Consider the following 14,803-nt stretch of genomic DNA (forward strand, 5'->3'; position numbering starts at 1 on the left):
TGCTAAAGAAATCTATTCATATTTCGGATATACTGGATTAAACAAATACATAATTAAAATCACCTCATCTGTTCCTTTTTTAAATGTGGCTACTAGAAAATTGGAAAGTACACATGTGGCTCTCATTTGTAGCTCTCATGTTTTTATTGGATAGCACTTGTCCAGAGCATCCCAATCTCACTGGGATTCTTAAAAAAGGGCAGAACCAAACATACGAAAACACACTCGGACTCACAAAATAAATAACATCATTTTCTCCAAGGTTGACGCGTTGAGAGAAATAAAACTGGTTAGTGGATCTCCTCTCACAGTTGATCTATTCATAGGTCAAACTAAATGCTCTTTTGTAATAATCTGTTTTAGGTAATACCAAGAAAATCCCTGCAGGCTATCGGTCAAAGCACATGTTTTGGGGCAGACAAATCTGGGTTTGAATCTTATCTCTGCTCTTTACTAGCTGGGTAGCCTCGGGGAAAATTAACATATTAAGAACCCTATTTTTGGTAAAAGAAATAGAATATTTCCCCTCAGGACTGCTGGGAGGGTTGACAGAGCAAGAGGTAAAGAACTTAGATTATTTAGTTCTATACTTAGAACTATATTAATTAGCATATAATGCTATATTAATTAGCATACAATGCTTAGATTATATAGTTCTATGCTTAGAACTATATTAATTAGCATATAATGCTCGAGAATGGTAGCTAGGTTAGTAAAATTCAAGCAACATTATCTGAGCACCTTCCAGAATAATGATGGAGTAGGAGAGAGGAAGTGCAAAGGAGACAGAAGCCTCATCCTGAGGCCTTGGAGCCGGGAATTGAGGCAGAAACTCTTAGTTAGGCTCAGTGTTCATTCCACACAGTGCAACACTGCCCTCCAGTGACAAAAATGTGGAGACGCATTCAGAGCAGGAGGCAACATCAGGAAGAAAAATGTAAATTTTCCTCAGCACTAAGACAGTAAATTCTCCAGATCAGAGATTATATCAAAGAACAATTTTACTCATGAGTCACCTTTAACGCAGTGGCATGGAATTGGAAGAGCAATAAGATTATCAAGATTTACTATTAACCCAGGGATTGTCACTTTGTTAATTATACAGTTTCTCAAACAGGAATTCTCTTTGGACACGTTCAGTATAACACTTGCAGAGGAGAAACGTGTGTGTGTGTGTGTGTGTGTGTGTGTGTAATTTTATTATGCAAACACAGGAAGCTGGAGCTTTGTGGACCGCTCGCTTCTTGTGAGCAGTTTGCAAACCAGATTTGATCATGTTTTGTTTAATGCAACTGTCAAGGTCAAAACCTAAGGCTGAGCTGTCCTACAAGCTCCAACATAATCCTTTGCATTTTTGCCTCTTTCCTCCTCGCAGAGAACCTAAGCCAAGATAAGAGTCCCCTGGGCTACCGAGATGAAATAAGAGCAGACAGTTAGTACCTAACACATGAGCATCACGTAATAGCTGTTACCATTGTTCACCGTGTTGTTTCCGTTGTTCCAACTGACAGAGGCCCGTGGATGAAAACTGATAAGATGCAATAATTCCTTTCACTTTTTTTTTTTTGGTTTGAAGACAAGGCCTACCTAATTATTTCCTGAGGCATCATCTATCGATCAAATTTATCATGTTTAAACAAGAACATCTGGAAGTGACTTCGATGTCCCTGAGATGCTGCTGCTGACCAAAGCCCAGCGACAGTTGAGAATTCAGATACTGATCTTTCATAAGGTAGTAAGATGACCCTGCAATCAACCACCTGCAAAGCCAACAGGTGTTATCACTTTAATCACAGACCTAAGATGGTCATTCTGGGCTGTCTCTGTCACCTTCACTCCTCTCAGTTAATGGGGATGAAAACCCTAACCCTTTAAGTTAGAAGGATATTATAATAATTTGCTCCCACTTCATTTTCATTTGTATTATACTGATCTCATGTCCAAACATTTCTCATCTGATGATCGGCTGGGTGAGTATGCGACGCCCCCACCCACCCACCCCAGAAGCCAGTCCAAGACAACTAGGAAATGTAACTCTGGTTACCGTCCTACAGTTCTTGTTTCAATATTCTGAAGTCACTTCAATATCCTGAAAAGGGAAAGAAAACCGACGCAAAGATACATCTTACTGGCGTCGAGGGTACATACTAGAGCAAAGCGGAAAGCAGGGCAGTGCAGGGACCCACTTGTAAGGGTCCCGAGTGCCTAATTTGCAGAGGGAAGAATGAGGGCTACACACCTTGTCATGATATGGTCCTAAGACAATCCAGCCACAGAACGTGTAGCCCAGATAGATCATACCAGCACAGGCGCAGAAGCGCAGAACCTTGGGCAGTGAGGCTTGCATCGTTAAAATGAGCACCTGAAATAAAGACCAGCAGAATGGGGGTAATTAAAAAGTAGCCAAGTAGGACCCAAAGAAGAAATGAGTCTCCATCCCAGTGCCCAACCCAATGCCACATCCTTACATTATATGCTTGGAAGTACCCCAGGTATCTGATGACGCCAACCCAGACAAAGAGCGTAGACGTTCCGAGCAAAATGCTGCACAGATCGTAATTTGTGAGATTCTAAGGAATGGAAAAAATAGATGTGAGTAAAAACATTCCACTCCACTCCCCTTACTAGCCTCATTTTAAATTGACTGGAAAAGAATAGACGGCCTGCCTCTCTATAGGTGCCACTAAGAGCTGTAAACTGAAGAAGAAAAATAGCCCAATTCCAAATGTGTTTCTCATTTCCTCTTAGTATTTGAAGTGATTAAACTGAGTTTCTGTTCAAACAATATCCTAAAGTAGAAATTGCCTTTACTACTGACCTAGGCAATTAAAGAGTATAAAGTAATGGTGCTTGTTAAATATCAAATAATACCACTCAGTTAGTTTTGAAAGAAAGCTCCAACCTGATTTGTTAAGCCAGTTACCGCTCTCAAGGACTTCTGGGTCTCATTGAGGAGACAAACACACAAACACAGTTATAACGCAATATGCTAAGTACAACGAGAGCCACAACGCCCAGCTCGTCACCTAGGGCTTTCCATGGCATGACTCTAAAATGGAGGTGGGCCTGGACGACAGGCTGGGCAGGGGTACTGTAGGTCGATGGACAAAAGCTACACAGAGGCACAAGGCCAAGAGCGGGCAGGATGTCCTAGAGATGAGTACTGATGGGTTTGGGAGAGCTAGGACGGGGAGGGAAGCAGAACAAGATGATGAGGACTGCAGAGGCCATGCTGAAGGGAGATGGCTTCATCTCAGTGGGCCCATGAGGCAGAGGGTTTAGATACTTCAAGAAAATGAGTCTGACAGTGGTGTGGATGGACCTGAGGAATATAAGAGAGAACACAGGAAAGCCAATGAGGAGACTGTTGCAGCAGTGCAGCCCAGAGAGGAAGATAGGCTGAAGACAGGCTGATACTACTCTGAGTAGTGAGAGCAGAGAGGAGGGAGACACTGTGCGTGGTTAGGAGGTAAAGGTGGTGATGACGCCAACCCAGACAAAGAGCGTAGACGTTCCGAGCACAGATCATAATTTGTGAGATTCTAAGGAATGAAAAAAATAGACGTGAGTAAAACATTCCACTCCACTGACAGCATGGAGGGGAGGACGGCCGGTGAAGGAGTTGTCGTTGAGCAGTCATGAGATTAAATCAATGAACAACAAGAGAGCGTCAGATGCCTGGTGACCACTCAATACTCCCACCCTCACTCCCCTCTGAGAGCACCCATCAGTCCCCGAGGGTCACCACTGGCTCCTGACATGATTGGTTCATGGGTCAGCTGCTTTTTCTGCAACTAAAAAAAAAAAAAAAAAAAAAAAAAAAGAAGAAGCCCACCCAAACAGTCAATCTTCTCAAACTTCAGTTCCTGATCTAAAGATGCTGCTGAGTCTCCTGGGGGATGCTCATAGGAATATCATCTGCCACAGGACAATGGCTTTCTCACTTTCCTTTGATGGGGAATGAAGTCAGAGGAAGCTTCAGTTATACAGATGTGAGAAAAGAGAAAACATGAGACTCAAAGTAGCCTCCGTAAGGATTTTATACCTCAAAGTGCCTGGGGTCACCCAGAAGAACAGAAAGAACAGAGGATTCAAATGGGATGCCCCTCACCTTTGCTTTAATTTCCATTTTTAATATGGATCCAATTATGGTCATTAGGTCGCTGATAATCACCAGGACATACCATCCATTGATGAACTCCCACTGGTCGGTGTTACACACACGTCGCTTATACTTCTCCAGGAAGAAATTTAGAAATCTCTGTGGCAAACATTTTAAAAAGCATTTCTTACAAACCACTCACTGCCCTCTGGAAGGAGAAGACAAGCGCAAAACAGTGCTGTCGCCTGTAAAATGATACGACATTACCTTTCCCAACTTGATAGATCCACTTTGAGGGTGGGGACTAGAGCCCCTACTTCCTCTCATAATCGAGTGTAGCTATAAGTGAGGATTCCAGTACCTGCTAAATTAACGTGACCATCAAATGCTTATGCTCTAACACCAAGAGACTCTTGTCATAACAGGTAACACCTAGTACATTCCCAGTATTTTACCTATTATCAACTCTCAATCTGACAACCCTATGAACAGGCCAATCTTCAGAAAGGCTAACCATGAATTGGGTGCTCCCAACAATGAGAGCCAGTGGCCTCAATGGTGCCCCCTAACTTTGGCAGACCCAGGACTCTGACCTTGGGTTCAGAATATCAAGAGGCCTGGGGGAAAGGTAAGAGAAGTGGATATTTACAAAATAAGACAACAGGGGATCCCTGGGTGGCGCAGCGGTTTGGCGCCTGCCTTTGGCCCAGGGCGCCATCCTGGAGACCCGGGATCAAATCCCACGTCGGCCTCCCAGTGCATGGAGCCTGCTTCTCCCTCTGCCTATGTCTCTGCATCTCTCTCTCTGTCTGTGACTATCATAAATAAATTTAAAAAAATTTTAACAAAATAAGACAACAAAGGTCAAGAATAAGAAAAACAGGATGTAGACTATTTTCTTGCTCCACAAATGGTATCCAGAACTGATGACTTCCTATTTCCTCTGACCCCAGTCTGCATTTTTACCCACATGCCACAAACCAGAAAAAGATTTGTGGGAAGCTGAAGTATATGTTCAAAAGAACTCTGAAGGTAAAAAGGTAAAAAGAAACTCAGGAGAGAATTTTTAAACTATTTTTAAAAATAGAATAAAGTGTTTTATGCTTCATTATAACTCATTTACCATGCCTCCCTGTCAAAATGAACTCTGATTTGGAGACAAAAGATGAAACCTACACATGCTATTACTCTGTTCTTAAGATCAACTCCTGAATTTAAAAGGATCTCGTACTGGAAACATTCAAAAGCTTGAGAGTTCACCACTGTGCACTTGTGCCTAGGAGCTCAGTTTTAAGCAGGATAATTATCTGATCCCGCCTGACATGCCAGGAGCCTTTACTCACCTTCTACACCTCAGGTTGATTAATACCTAGAAGGGAGGGCAATCATTCAAAGGCATCTAATCTAATTGAGAGCTCTAGAAAGGGCAGGATGACCCAACGTCAAGGGTCCACTGTCTGGACAAATAGGACAGAAGCCAAGAAGGGAGGGAGAATATTGGAACGCACGCTTACCTTGCGTAACCTGAGAGCTAGAACAATGGATCTTGTGCACAGAATAAGAGATGCCAAGCAAATCACAATGACAAATGCATCAAACACCAGGACATACTGAGTATTTTTCTGAACTGAGGAACAAAAACAGAATTCAAACGTTAAACGCACCTTACTTAGGAAAAATTAAAAAAAAAATGGCAGTCTGAAAAGAAGTTCAAATGAGAAATACTTAATCATCAGAAACAAATCACACTGCATTCATTCAGAAGTCTTTAAACAGGGTAAAACGTTCTCTGACGTTAAGGATTGCACACATAAAAATATTACGCGCTCTGCTAAATGTACTAAAAATATTTCCTATAGGCTAGAGCTCAACAGACAGTGGTCTACTTGGGCTCTATTCAAAAGAGGCAAAACTGACAAACTCTTGGGTTTGTCTTTTTCATAAAAGCACAAACATCAAGTTCTCCATTAATGAGGGAGCAATTTAAAACACTACTCCTCAGAATCCCCATTCCTGCTTCTCAGCCTTACTGTGTAAGTTCTTTACCAGCAAATAAGTCCAATTCAGTTAGCTTCTTCTGCACGTGGTGAAAAGAACCTCTTGGAATGGAAGTAAATCAAATTTTTGGCGTGGAATACCCAGGAGCATGGGGGCGTGGGGTGGTGGGAAGGTAATGGAGGAAGATGCACCGGTAGCCCCAGCTTCTCCGGGACCTGAGGGGAGCATTCCCAATGCCTGGCCCCCTGCCCATTCCTGCAGCTTCATCACCTGCCATTCCTCTCCCCACCTTCTCTACCTTGAGGCCATACTGTTCTTCCTCCATCCCTGCTCCTATAAGGTTTGCTTGCTCTCTTGCCTCAGGGACCTTGCAAGTGCTGATCGCTCTGCCCAGAGCAGGGCCCTCCCCATCGTGCAAGTTAGATGTTTCTTTTTCAGCCTCGGGTTTCAGATGAAATGTTTTCCTCCTCAGAACTCCCTGAATTCCCATCTTTATTAGCCCCCTCCTATACTCTTTCATCGCACTCTCCGCAAGTACACACACCCAGAGCTCCTTTTATCCTTCTCTGTTTGATGGCCACTGACCCTGTAATTACATCTTCTAAGGGCACAGCAAGGCGCAGAGAGACGGTGCAAAACAAGAAAGACATAGTCTGGGGAGCAGAATGAGCTGGCCTGAATCTCAGCTCTGCACTCAGAAGCTGTGGGGCCTTGGGGAAGCTGCCTCAGATTCCTCATCTAAAAAAGGGGTGGGGGGAAACCCACTCTATCATAGGGCTGTAATAAGAATTACACAAGTTCATATGTGAAAGCACCTGGAACAGCCCAGGGAAGGAACAGCATTGCCAGCGGTTCCTACTGTACATCACTTGAGGTCTGTCTTCTCCAGTAAGTGACCGACCCTAGGAAGTGGGGACTGTGTGTGTTTGCCCAACACTACAGTGACTGTGCTTTCATAATGCTTCAGTGTGCTTCCAGATGAATGCAGAGACTCCCGCAGAACATGAGAAGGCTACCAAATAATCCAAATTAGAACCCGTGAAGGTGTGAGCTCAGTTACAGGCAGAGGGAGAGAAGGCATGGAGCCGTGACAGCCCGACAATCTACCTGGTTTCCAGAGGGACCTAAGCAATAAGAGAAGGAGCATCCAAGAACTACTCCTGGTTTTCTGTCTTGGGTTAACTGAGCTCAGTCTGGACATTCACGACAAGAGAGGATGATTTGGTGGTAGTTAAAAGCCATGGGTGTGGACCCAGCCACTGAGAGAGACCACTGAGAGGTCCTGAGAGGGAAACACAGACTGGGAAGGACAAGGAGAGGGGCAGCAATGTGGGGAATTGTGAGAAGAGCTGAGCTCAGGATGTAGACTGGGAAGGGCCATTGGAGACAGCATGGGTCTGAAGACAGGTTACCTTTGGTGGGGTGCCCGGGAGGGATTAGAAAGCGGGGCACTCCCCAGTGACACCTCTGCAAAAGAGGCATTTAACAGAAAGACCAAGTGTCCATGGGTTTAATAATGCAAAGGTGTGAGCTACAATGGCAGGTGGGTCTGAGGGCAAAGCAGCTCATCCGTGGGTTATGAGCACAGTTGGATAGTAAATGTAATTCACTGAGAGAATTATTTAGCGTTACTAAGCTTTAGAGGCCTCCACTACAAAATAGGGGAAGCAACTGTCCCTACTGCATGGGCTGTCAGGAAATCAGGTGAAATAATCCAGATCGAGTGCTTGTTGAACAGGACCTAGCACTTAATTTAGTTATAGCCATTTTATAATTATGAAGTTTAAGTTACCTAGAGATAACATCTGATGGGTAGGTAAGAAATCAACTCAACCAGAACCCAAGACTGACTGACTATCCACCTATCTGCCTACCTACTTACCTACCTATCTAGCCATGAAATGAGGCAGAGGGAATCGGTACAGTTCTTGGGAAGATAGGACCGAAAACCTTATGAAATGCAAGGACAACATCTAGTACGTTCCTTTCTGACATACAACCAGAACAAAACCTCTATGATTATTTGTACCGTGTCTTATATACGAATGGGGAAACGGAGGCCCATATCTGAAAAAGTAAATAGTCCCTCCTAACAGAGAAACCAGTGTCATATTCTGGTTGTGCTGTTGTTGTTGTTGTTGTTTATCATATTAGCTTCGGACACACTTTTATATTTTTAATTTTTAAATTTATTTTATTTTAATTCCAGTTAGTGAGCACACTATGAGTTCCAGGTGTACCATAGAATGATTCAGTAATTTCATCCATCACTCGGTACTCACCATGACAAATGCCCTCCTCAATCCTCATCACCTGTTTCACCCATTTTCCTACTCCCCTCCCCTCTGGTAACCATCAGTTTGTTCTCTAAAGGTAAGAATCTGTTCCTTGGGGTGCCTAGGCAGCATAGTCAGTTAAGTGTCCAACTCTTCATTTGTCGGACCCTTGGTTTCAACTCAAGTCATGTCTCAGGGTCATAAGATTGAGCCCCGTGTTGGGCTCCATGTTCAACGTGGAGTCAGCTTAGGACTCTCCCTTCCACCTCATTCTCTCTCTCTCTAAAATAAATAAGTTTTTTTTTTTTAAGAGTCTGTTTCTTGGTTTGTCTCTTATATTCTGTTTTAATTTGATCTATTGAGAAGACAAAGTTGGTGTGCTACAAAAAGTATTTTATGAACGTTGCAATCACTTTCTTACTTCTACTGAATCTATATTTAGCTCCACAGGAACATTTATTATACTTTGGTTATAAAGCACTAATCCAGAGAGATGCTCTGCCAACATGGTTAGGGAACCCTACACACCACCCACTCTCTCAGAGGTCCTGAGAAGTCCTGCATGCGCTGCCACGCTGCCCACCTGAGGGACTCTAACCCAGGGCTTCCTCTGCCGACTAAACCCCCTTTCCCCTGTGACACTTGGGAAACCACTCGCCAGTGGGGAATTTTGCTCCTCATGCCCAACTTGCTATGTTTATAAAATCCAGTTAAAAGTGAAGATTAGTGGCAAACTTAGGATAAGTATTAGAAGTCATAAAAGGCAACATGAAGTTTGTATGTAAAAATGGACACTCATCATTCTTCCTGAGATAACATAGGTAATGACAAGAGGAAGAGAAAGTGTATAGACCTGAAGGGTTAAGTGTACAGGGTTAAGTGTACAGACTTGAAGGAGCCTCAGAACTTTCTGGAAATAGCACAAAGTTCCCACCAGATGTCACCCTCGCCTTTTTCCCACTTCCTCCAAAGCCAGAGCAATCAATCATTCCACCAGACAGCACCCATAGACAGAAGGGAAAAAATCCACTTCACAAGCTGGTTTCCAAACTTCAGCTTCTTAAGGGTTTCAGCACATCATTCATAATTCATATTCTCCTAGTAACACAATCTGGTTTCTTAGGACACAGCTCTGGGAGAAACAGAAATGTTAGTATTTCTACTCAGAGGTCTGTGATGTCTGTGTTTCTCCTCCCTGGCCACAGAAGGGAGCCAGAGCTCTGATCTTCTGAGTACAGGCAAGGAAAGCTCCGAACATTGGACCAGCCCCGTGGGGAGGAAGAAAACCATATTCTGACAACAGGTTTGACCCACTAACTCATTCGGTCAGAATGACTGTTCCAAACCACATTTCCTGTACAGCACACAAAGGTTAGCTTTTCTCACATTAAATAGCTGAACCTATACTCGGACTTGGCAAGTATGCATCTGATCTGTGCGCTTCTGTGGAGACAGTGCGTCTGCTGGGAAATAGAAACCACTTTCAAACAGAAGGAAACTAAAACTGCCTATGCTGATCAGAGCCTTGAGTCAGTTAATGGAAATACTGAAACCAATCCTTTAGACTCTTCAAGATGTATTATATAACTGAACAGCAATGGGCCACAAACAAATCTAGATTAAAATAAATCTAAAATAGTTTTAAAACTACAGGTATTTTACATTTTACATTTGGACAAAGGCAAATTCAACAAAATTTGTAAATCAAAAAATACTGACAATCCGGGGTGCCCGCATGGTTCGGTCAGTTAGGTGTCTGGCTCTTGATTTCCACTCAGGTCATGATCTCAGGGTCGTGGGATCAAGCCCCGCTCCATGTTCAGCATGGAGCTGGCTTGGGATTCTCTCTCTCTCTCTCTCTCTCTCTTTCTCTCCCTCTACCCCTCCTCCAACTTGCTCACACTTTCTCCCTATTTCAAATATATAGATACATTTTTAAGAAAAGAAATATGACAATCCATTATTAACACCATCACAACCCCCTCAGTGAGAAGTGCTGCATAGCCCATTTTAAACTGTGGCTGAAGAGGGGTTTTCTGAGTAACAACTCAGTACACTACCCAGTGTTTGTCCAGGCTGCTCTCTGAGCTCTGAGGCCTTAATCTCTGTCCATTGTCAAAGGCTTGGCTCAAAGCACACTTTCTCCAAAAATCACTGCTAGATTTTATTTCTCACTCGGTCCCAAAGTTAACCTTTGCTTGCTTTATTCACATCCCTTTCTATCTCCACCGCTTAGATTTCACAGGCATGTCAGTCTCTCTCACTAAGGCATTTTCTTTCTCTTTCCATAGAGCTTTGTGGTTACTATGTGCCAACTCTTATTTTCAGTGCTTTTCTTGACTTACTAATTCATTTACTAATCAACATCTTGGAAGGTAGATACCATCACCCTCATTTTATAGAGAAATGTACTAAGAAGTAGAGAGGTTAAGTAATCTGTCCAAGATCACAGGCACAGTAAACAGAACCAAGACCCAAACCCAGGCAGTCTGGCTCCAGAAACTTAGCTCCTAAGACTGGGAACACTGCCTCTCCCAAGAGGTGTGTAATCAACACCTGCTGAAATTGAACAAAAAGGCAGAGCTTTAGGATATGCTGTACAGAACTGAATGCTCAAGAGTTTTCTGGAGCTCTTTCTTCCCATCACCATTTAAACATCCCAAGTCCCAAAATAAAGGGTTAAAAATCACCCATAATCCATGACAGGCAAGTAGGTAACATACTTACTAGATCCAGATATGTTCAAGTCTTTACATTCTTCAATTTTAGCATCACTGTCAAAATAAATTTTGATCTTGCCACTGTGAGCTTTATTGTCAAAGGTAATCTGGAGACACAAATGTATGGAAAGGTTACCACCCCACAGAACGGGCACCCTGGATCAACTCTGCTTAAAATATCACTGGCATCCAAACAGCATACTGAGTCAAAACTAATTATACTGATGAAAATGTCCACATCACATGATTCCTTCACAAGCTTCTATTATTAATGAAAAAATGTGATCCAAAGGGTGAATATGTAAAGTTCTACTGAATCATGTTTGGGTGCAGAGAAACCTCAGAGCAAAACAAGTAATCAGTCCTAGGAACAAAACCAAGATTCACCAATCTTTGACAAGAGAACACATTTATTATACTGAATGGAATTTAAAAGCATTTGCTTCATTTTATTCCTCTGGGTACAAAAACCTAGGTCTTCCCTAGGCTAGAAATTATTTTTCTGTTTGCTTCAAATGCTACCTATAATACTTTCAGAAGTGACAAAGATTGCTCCCAGGCTGCAGGCTGAATTTAAGATTTCCAGGTAGCCTCATTCTTCCACATTATGTTTCAGTCATTTAGTTTACAAGTGACATATGCGGAGATCTGAGAGCTTGAGAGAAGTGTTTGTGGGGCTTCCATAGCGGAGAATGAGGCCTTGAGTGTGCCAGGGTTAGTGGAGGTGTGCTCACAGGTCCTAGGTAGGGCAATGGAGCCAACAAGTTTAATTCTCAAGCCTCTGGTTTGGTCAGAGTGATATTCTTGGATTACACAGAGTGTGGCTTATGTGTAAAGATGCTCGGGCACTTGTGGATTCAATACAGATCACCTACGCATTCAGCTTAGCAAGCTCTTTGCTTTAGGTAAACACATTTTATAATGTGTTTTGTAATATGGAGGTTACCCCAGGGAGGCTAATCATGCTTTCCTCTGCCAGAGACGTTCTTCCTCACTGCATGTCAAGATTTATCATTACTTTTATTTCTTTCTTTGCTTGTTTTCCAGTCTCGCTCTTCCACTAGGCTGTAAGCTTCCTGAGAGCCACTGCACCTCTATAGGAGGCAATGTCTGGTGCATAGGAGGGACTCATCACATATTGACTGACTGTTGTTGAATGAGGCACTCTTCTGAGTTGCTGAAAGCTGGTCACATACAACTTCAGCTCAGCATTCAGTTTTGCCCCTCAATAAACATGAGGAAGGGAGTGAGGGCCAGAGAGAAAGCATGAAACTCCATGAGACGAGAAGGCTGGTTACTCTCCCCACAGAAGTGAACATTCTCTTCTACTGCACATGCCTCCTCCCAAACCACAAGAAGCAACAAGTAATCCTTTGCAGACTGGCCTTCAGATCAAGGAAGCAGTTTCTGCCGGGAGGTTTGAAAACATCTGCGACAACGGTTGCAAAGACCTTCCTTTGAAAGTAGGAAAAACATCATAGACACTTAGAACCCCTGTCATAGACTTTTCTTCTAATGTGTTAGGGGAGTAAAAGGCCAAAGGCAATTTTGAAAAGTCCTCTTTGCAGCCCAGAAATCTGGTTTTAAGAAGTTGGAAAGGGAGCAGCCCCGGTGGCTCAGCGGTTTAGTGCCGCCTTCGGCCCAGGGTGTGATCCTGGAGACCTGGGATCAAGTCCCACGTTCTGCCTGTGTCTCTGCTTCTCTCTCTCTCTCTCTTTCTCTCTCTCATGAATAAATAAAATCTTAAAAAAAAAAAAAAAAAAAAGAAGTTGGAAAGGGCTTGCTCCATTTTCCAAAGTAATGGTCTCTGGATCGACAATGCTAGAAAGTGTCATTAAGCCGCTTCAAACACAACTGCATCTAACACATCTACGTAGGCTGGTGTGTTTTATACTTGGCATCTGCAACAGTAGAGAAAAATAATAAAAACCAGCTGTAGTAAGACAAGACACTTGCCGTATTCTGAAAGACGTAACAGTCTGGTAACTCTCGGGAATGAATTGTCTGTAGGTCGATGCCTTTGAGGCGAAAGGAAATTTCAACTTCTAAGAGCCTGAATAAAAAACATGACAAGGTATAAATTGTCAGCGTCTTCCTATCCTCCTCTGTTTTCCCCCATCCCTGTCTCCTGGGAAATTAAACTTAAAAACGTATTTACCGGTAAAATTCCAGTCTGAAGAATGACAAGTTCTTCCAGTCCTGAGGGTCCTTGGAGAGGTCTAAGTGAACACAATCTAGGGCAATGAAACAACAAGAAGGATTGTTTCAGGCAACAATCAGATGCTAAAAAGCAGTGGTACAGGTGTGCTGAGAAGCAGGACACTTAAAAGTTCCAAAGTATCTTCCCACAAGATCCAGATTCATTGTAACGAGATCAGTGACTTGACAGGGAAGGACCTGGAGATGCCAGGATCACAGTTAACATCACCAGGAATGGGATAAACAGACATCATGCACCTCCTGAAATAACGTACCACTTGTGTGGTATTCCTGCCCAAAATACGTAACCTCAATCAAGTCATAAACAAGACACAGGAAAACCTGAGTGAGGAACACTCTACTCTTTTAAAATGTCAAGGTCAGGGATCCCTGGGTGGCGCAGCAGTTTAGCGCCTGCCTTTGGCCCAGGACGCGATCCTGGAGACCCGGGATCGAATCCCACGTCAGGCTCCCGGTGCATGGAGCCTGCTTCTCCCTCTGCCTATGTCTCTCTCTCTCTCTCTCTCTCTCTCTCTCTCTGTGAATATCATAAATAAATAAAAATTTAAAAAATAAAAAATAAAAAAAAATAAAATGTCAAGGTCATTAAAAAAAAAAAAAAAGGCTAAGGAATTTTATTTTGCTCCAGATTAAAGGAGATTAAACTGACCTGACAATTAAATGCATTATGTGATCTTGGACCAGGGAGGTGGCAAGGAGTGCATGGAGGGGGCATGGAGTGGGGCAGGGAGGTGGCAGTCCGGGCAGGCAGTTTTCTTTTTCTATAAAGAACAGGACAATGGATGAAAGGTGAATTGGGTTTGTAAGTTACAGTACTGTATCCATGTTCCTTCATGCTTTTAAGCACTGTATGGTGGTTTTGTAGGAGAATGTTCCTATTTGGGGGAAATGTACACTGAAGTATTTAGAGGTCAAGAGACATTATTCCTGCACTTTATTCTCATACATTTCAGGAGAAATATTTATACATTGGAAAAATGATAAAAAAAAAATGTGGTAAAATGTTAACCTTTGGAAAATTTAGATGAAGGGTAGACAAGGAAATCGTTGTGCTATTTTGCAACTTTTCTGTTAAGTCTGATGCTTTTTCAAAATTAAAAAAAAAAGGAAGAAATTGAGGTTTTGTTCAAGTAAAAACAAATTACGAGGTGTAAACTATAAAATCATTCCAAGAGCCTCACATAAAAATAGTCTCTTCGTTGGGTAGTTCAACACCTTGGCAGGAAACAGGCTAGAAACAGTGAATGGCTTTCAAGGTCACAGAGCCCTGACACAGAACTGGTGGGAAGCCAGCCTGGGCTGACTCTCGCCCACACTGTGGCTGCCCCTTCGTGCTGCCTTTGAAACCGAAAAGTCAGGGCCTAGGGCAGTGCCTAGTACTCAGGAGGTGTTCGAGAAAATTGGTAGACTTGATAGCCAATTCTTTAAATGTCTTCTCCCACTGGGCCTGGAGCAGCAAAGACCTCCCGTCACTACATCGGTACATG

The 14,803-nt window shown here is 43.0% G+C and overlaps 1 protein-coding gene across 4 annotated transcripts in view; it reads right to left on the bottom strand.

Annotated features, from left to right (window-relative positions):
- MCOLN2 (mucolipin TRP cation channel 2) overlaps positions 1-14,803 on the bottom strand; it is a 51,417-nt gene that overhangs the window by 10,295 nt on the left and 26,319 nt on the right. For all 4 annotated transcript variants that reach the window (XM_072834297.1, XM_072834300.1, XM_072834299.1 and 1 more), the window contains exons 5-11: positions 13,255-13,330; positions 13,053-13,149; positions 11,104-11,203; positions 5,617-5,729; positions 4,112-4,261; positions 2,469-2,570; positions 2,240-2,362 (exon numbers count right to left, since the gene is read on the bottom strand). In XM_072834297.1, coding sequence (XP_072690398.1) covers positions 2,240-2,362; positions 2,469-2,570; positions 4,112-4,261; positions 5,617-5,729; positions 11,104-11,203; positions 13,053-13,149; positions 13,255-13,330 — 761 coding nt within the window. The remainder of the gene's footprint in view (positions 1-2,239; positions 2,363-2,468; positions 2,571-4,111; positions 4,262-5,616; positions 5,730-11,103; positions 11,204-13,052; positions 13,150-13,254; positions 13,331-14,803) is intronic.

The sequence above is a fragment of the Canis lupus genome, chromosome 8 (genome assembly GCF_048164855.1).
Source record: "Canis lupus baileyi chromosome 8, mCanLup2.hap1, whole genome shotgun sequence".
Taxonomy (NCBI): domain Eukaryota; kingdom Metazoa; phylum Chordata; class Mammalia; order Carnivora; family Canidae; genus Canis; species Canis lupus.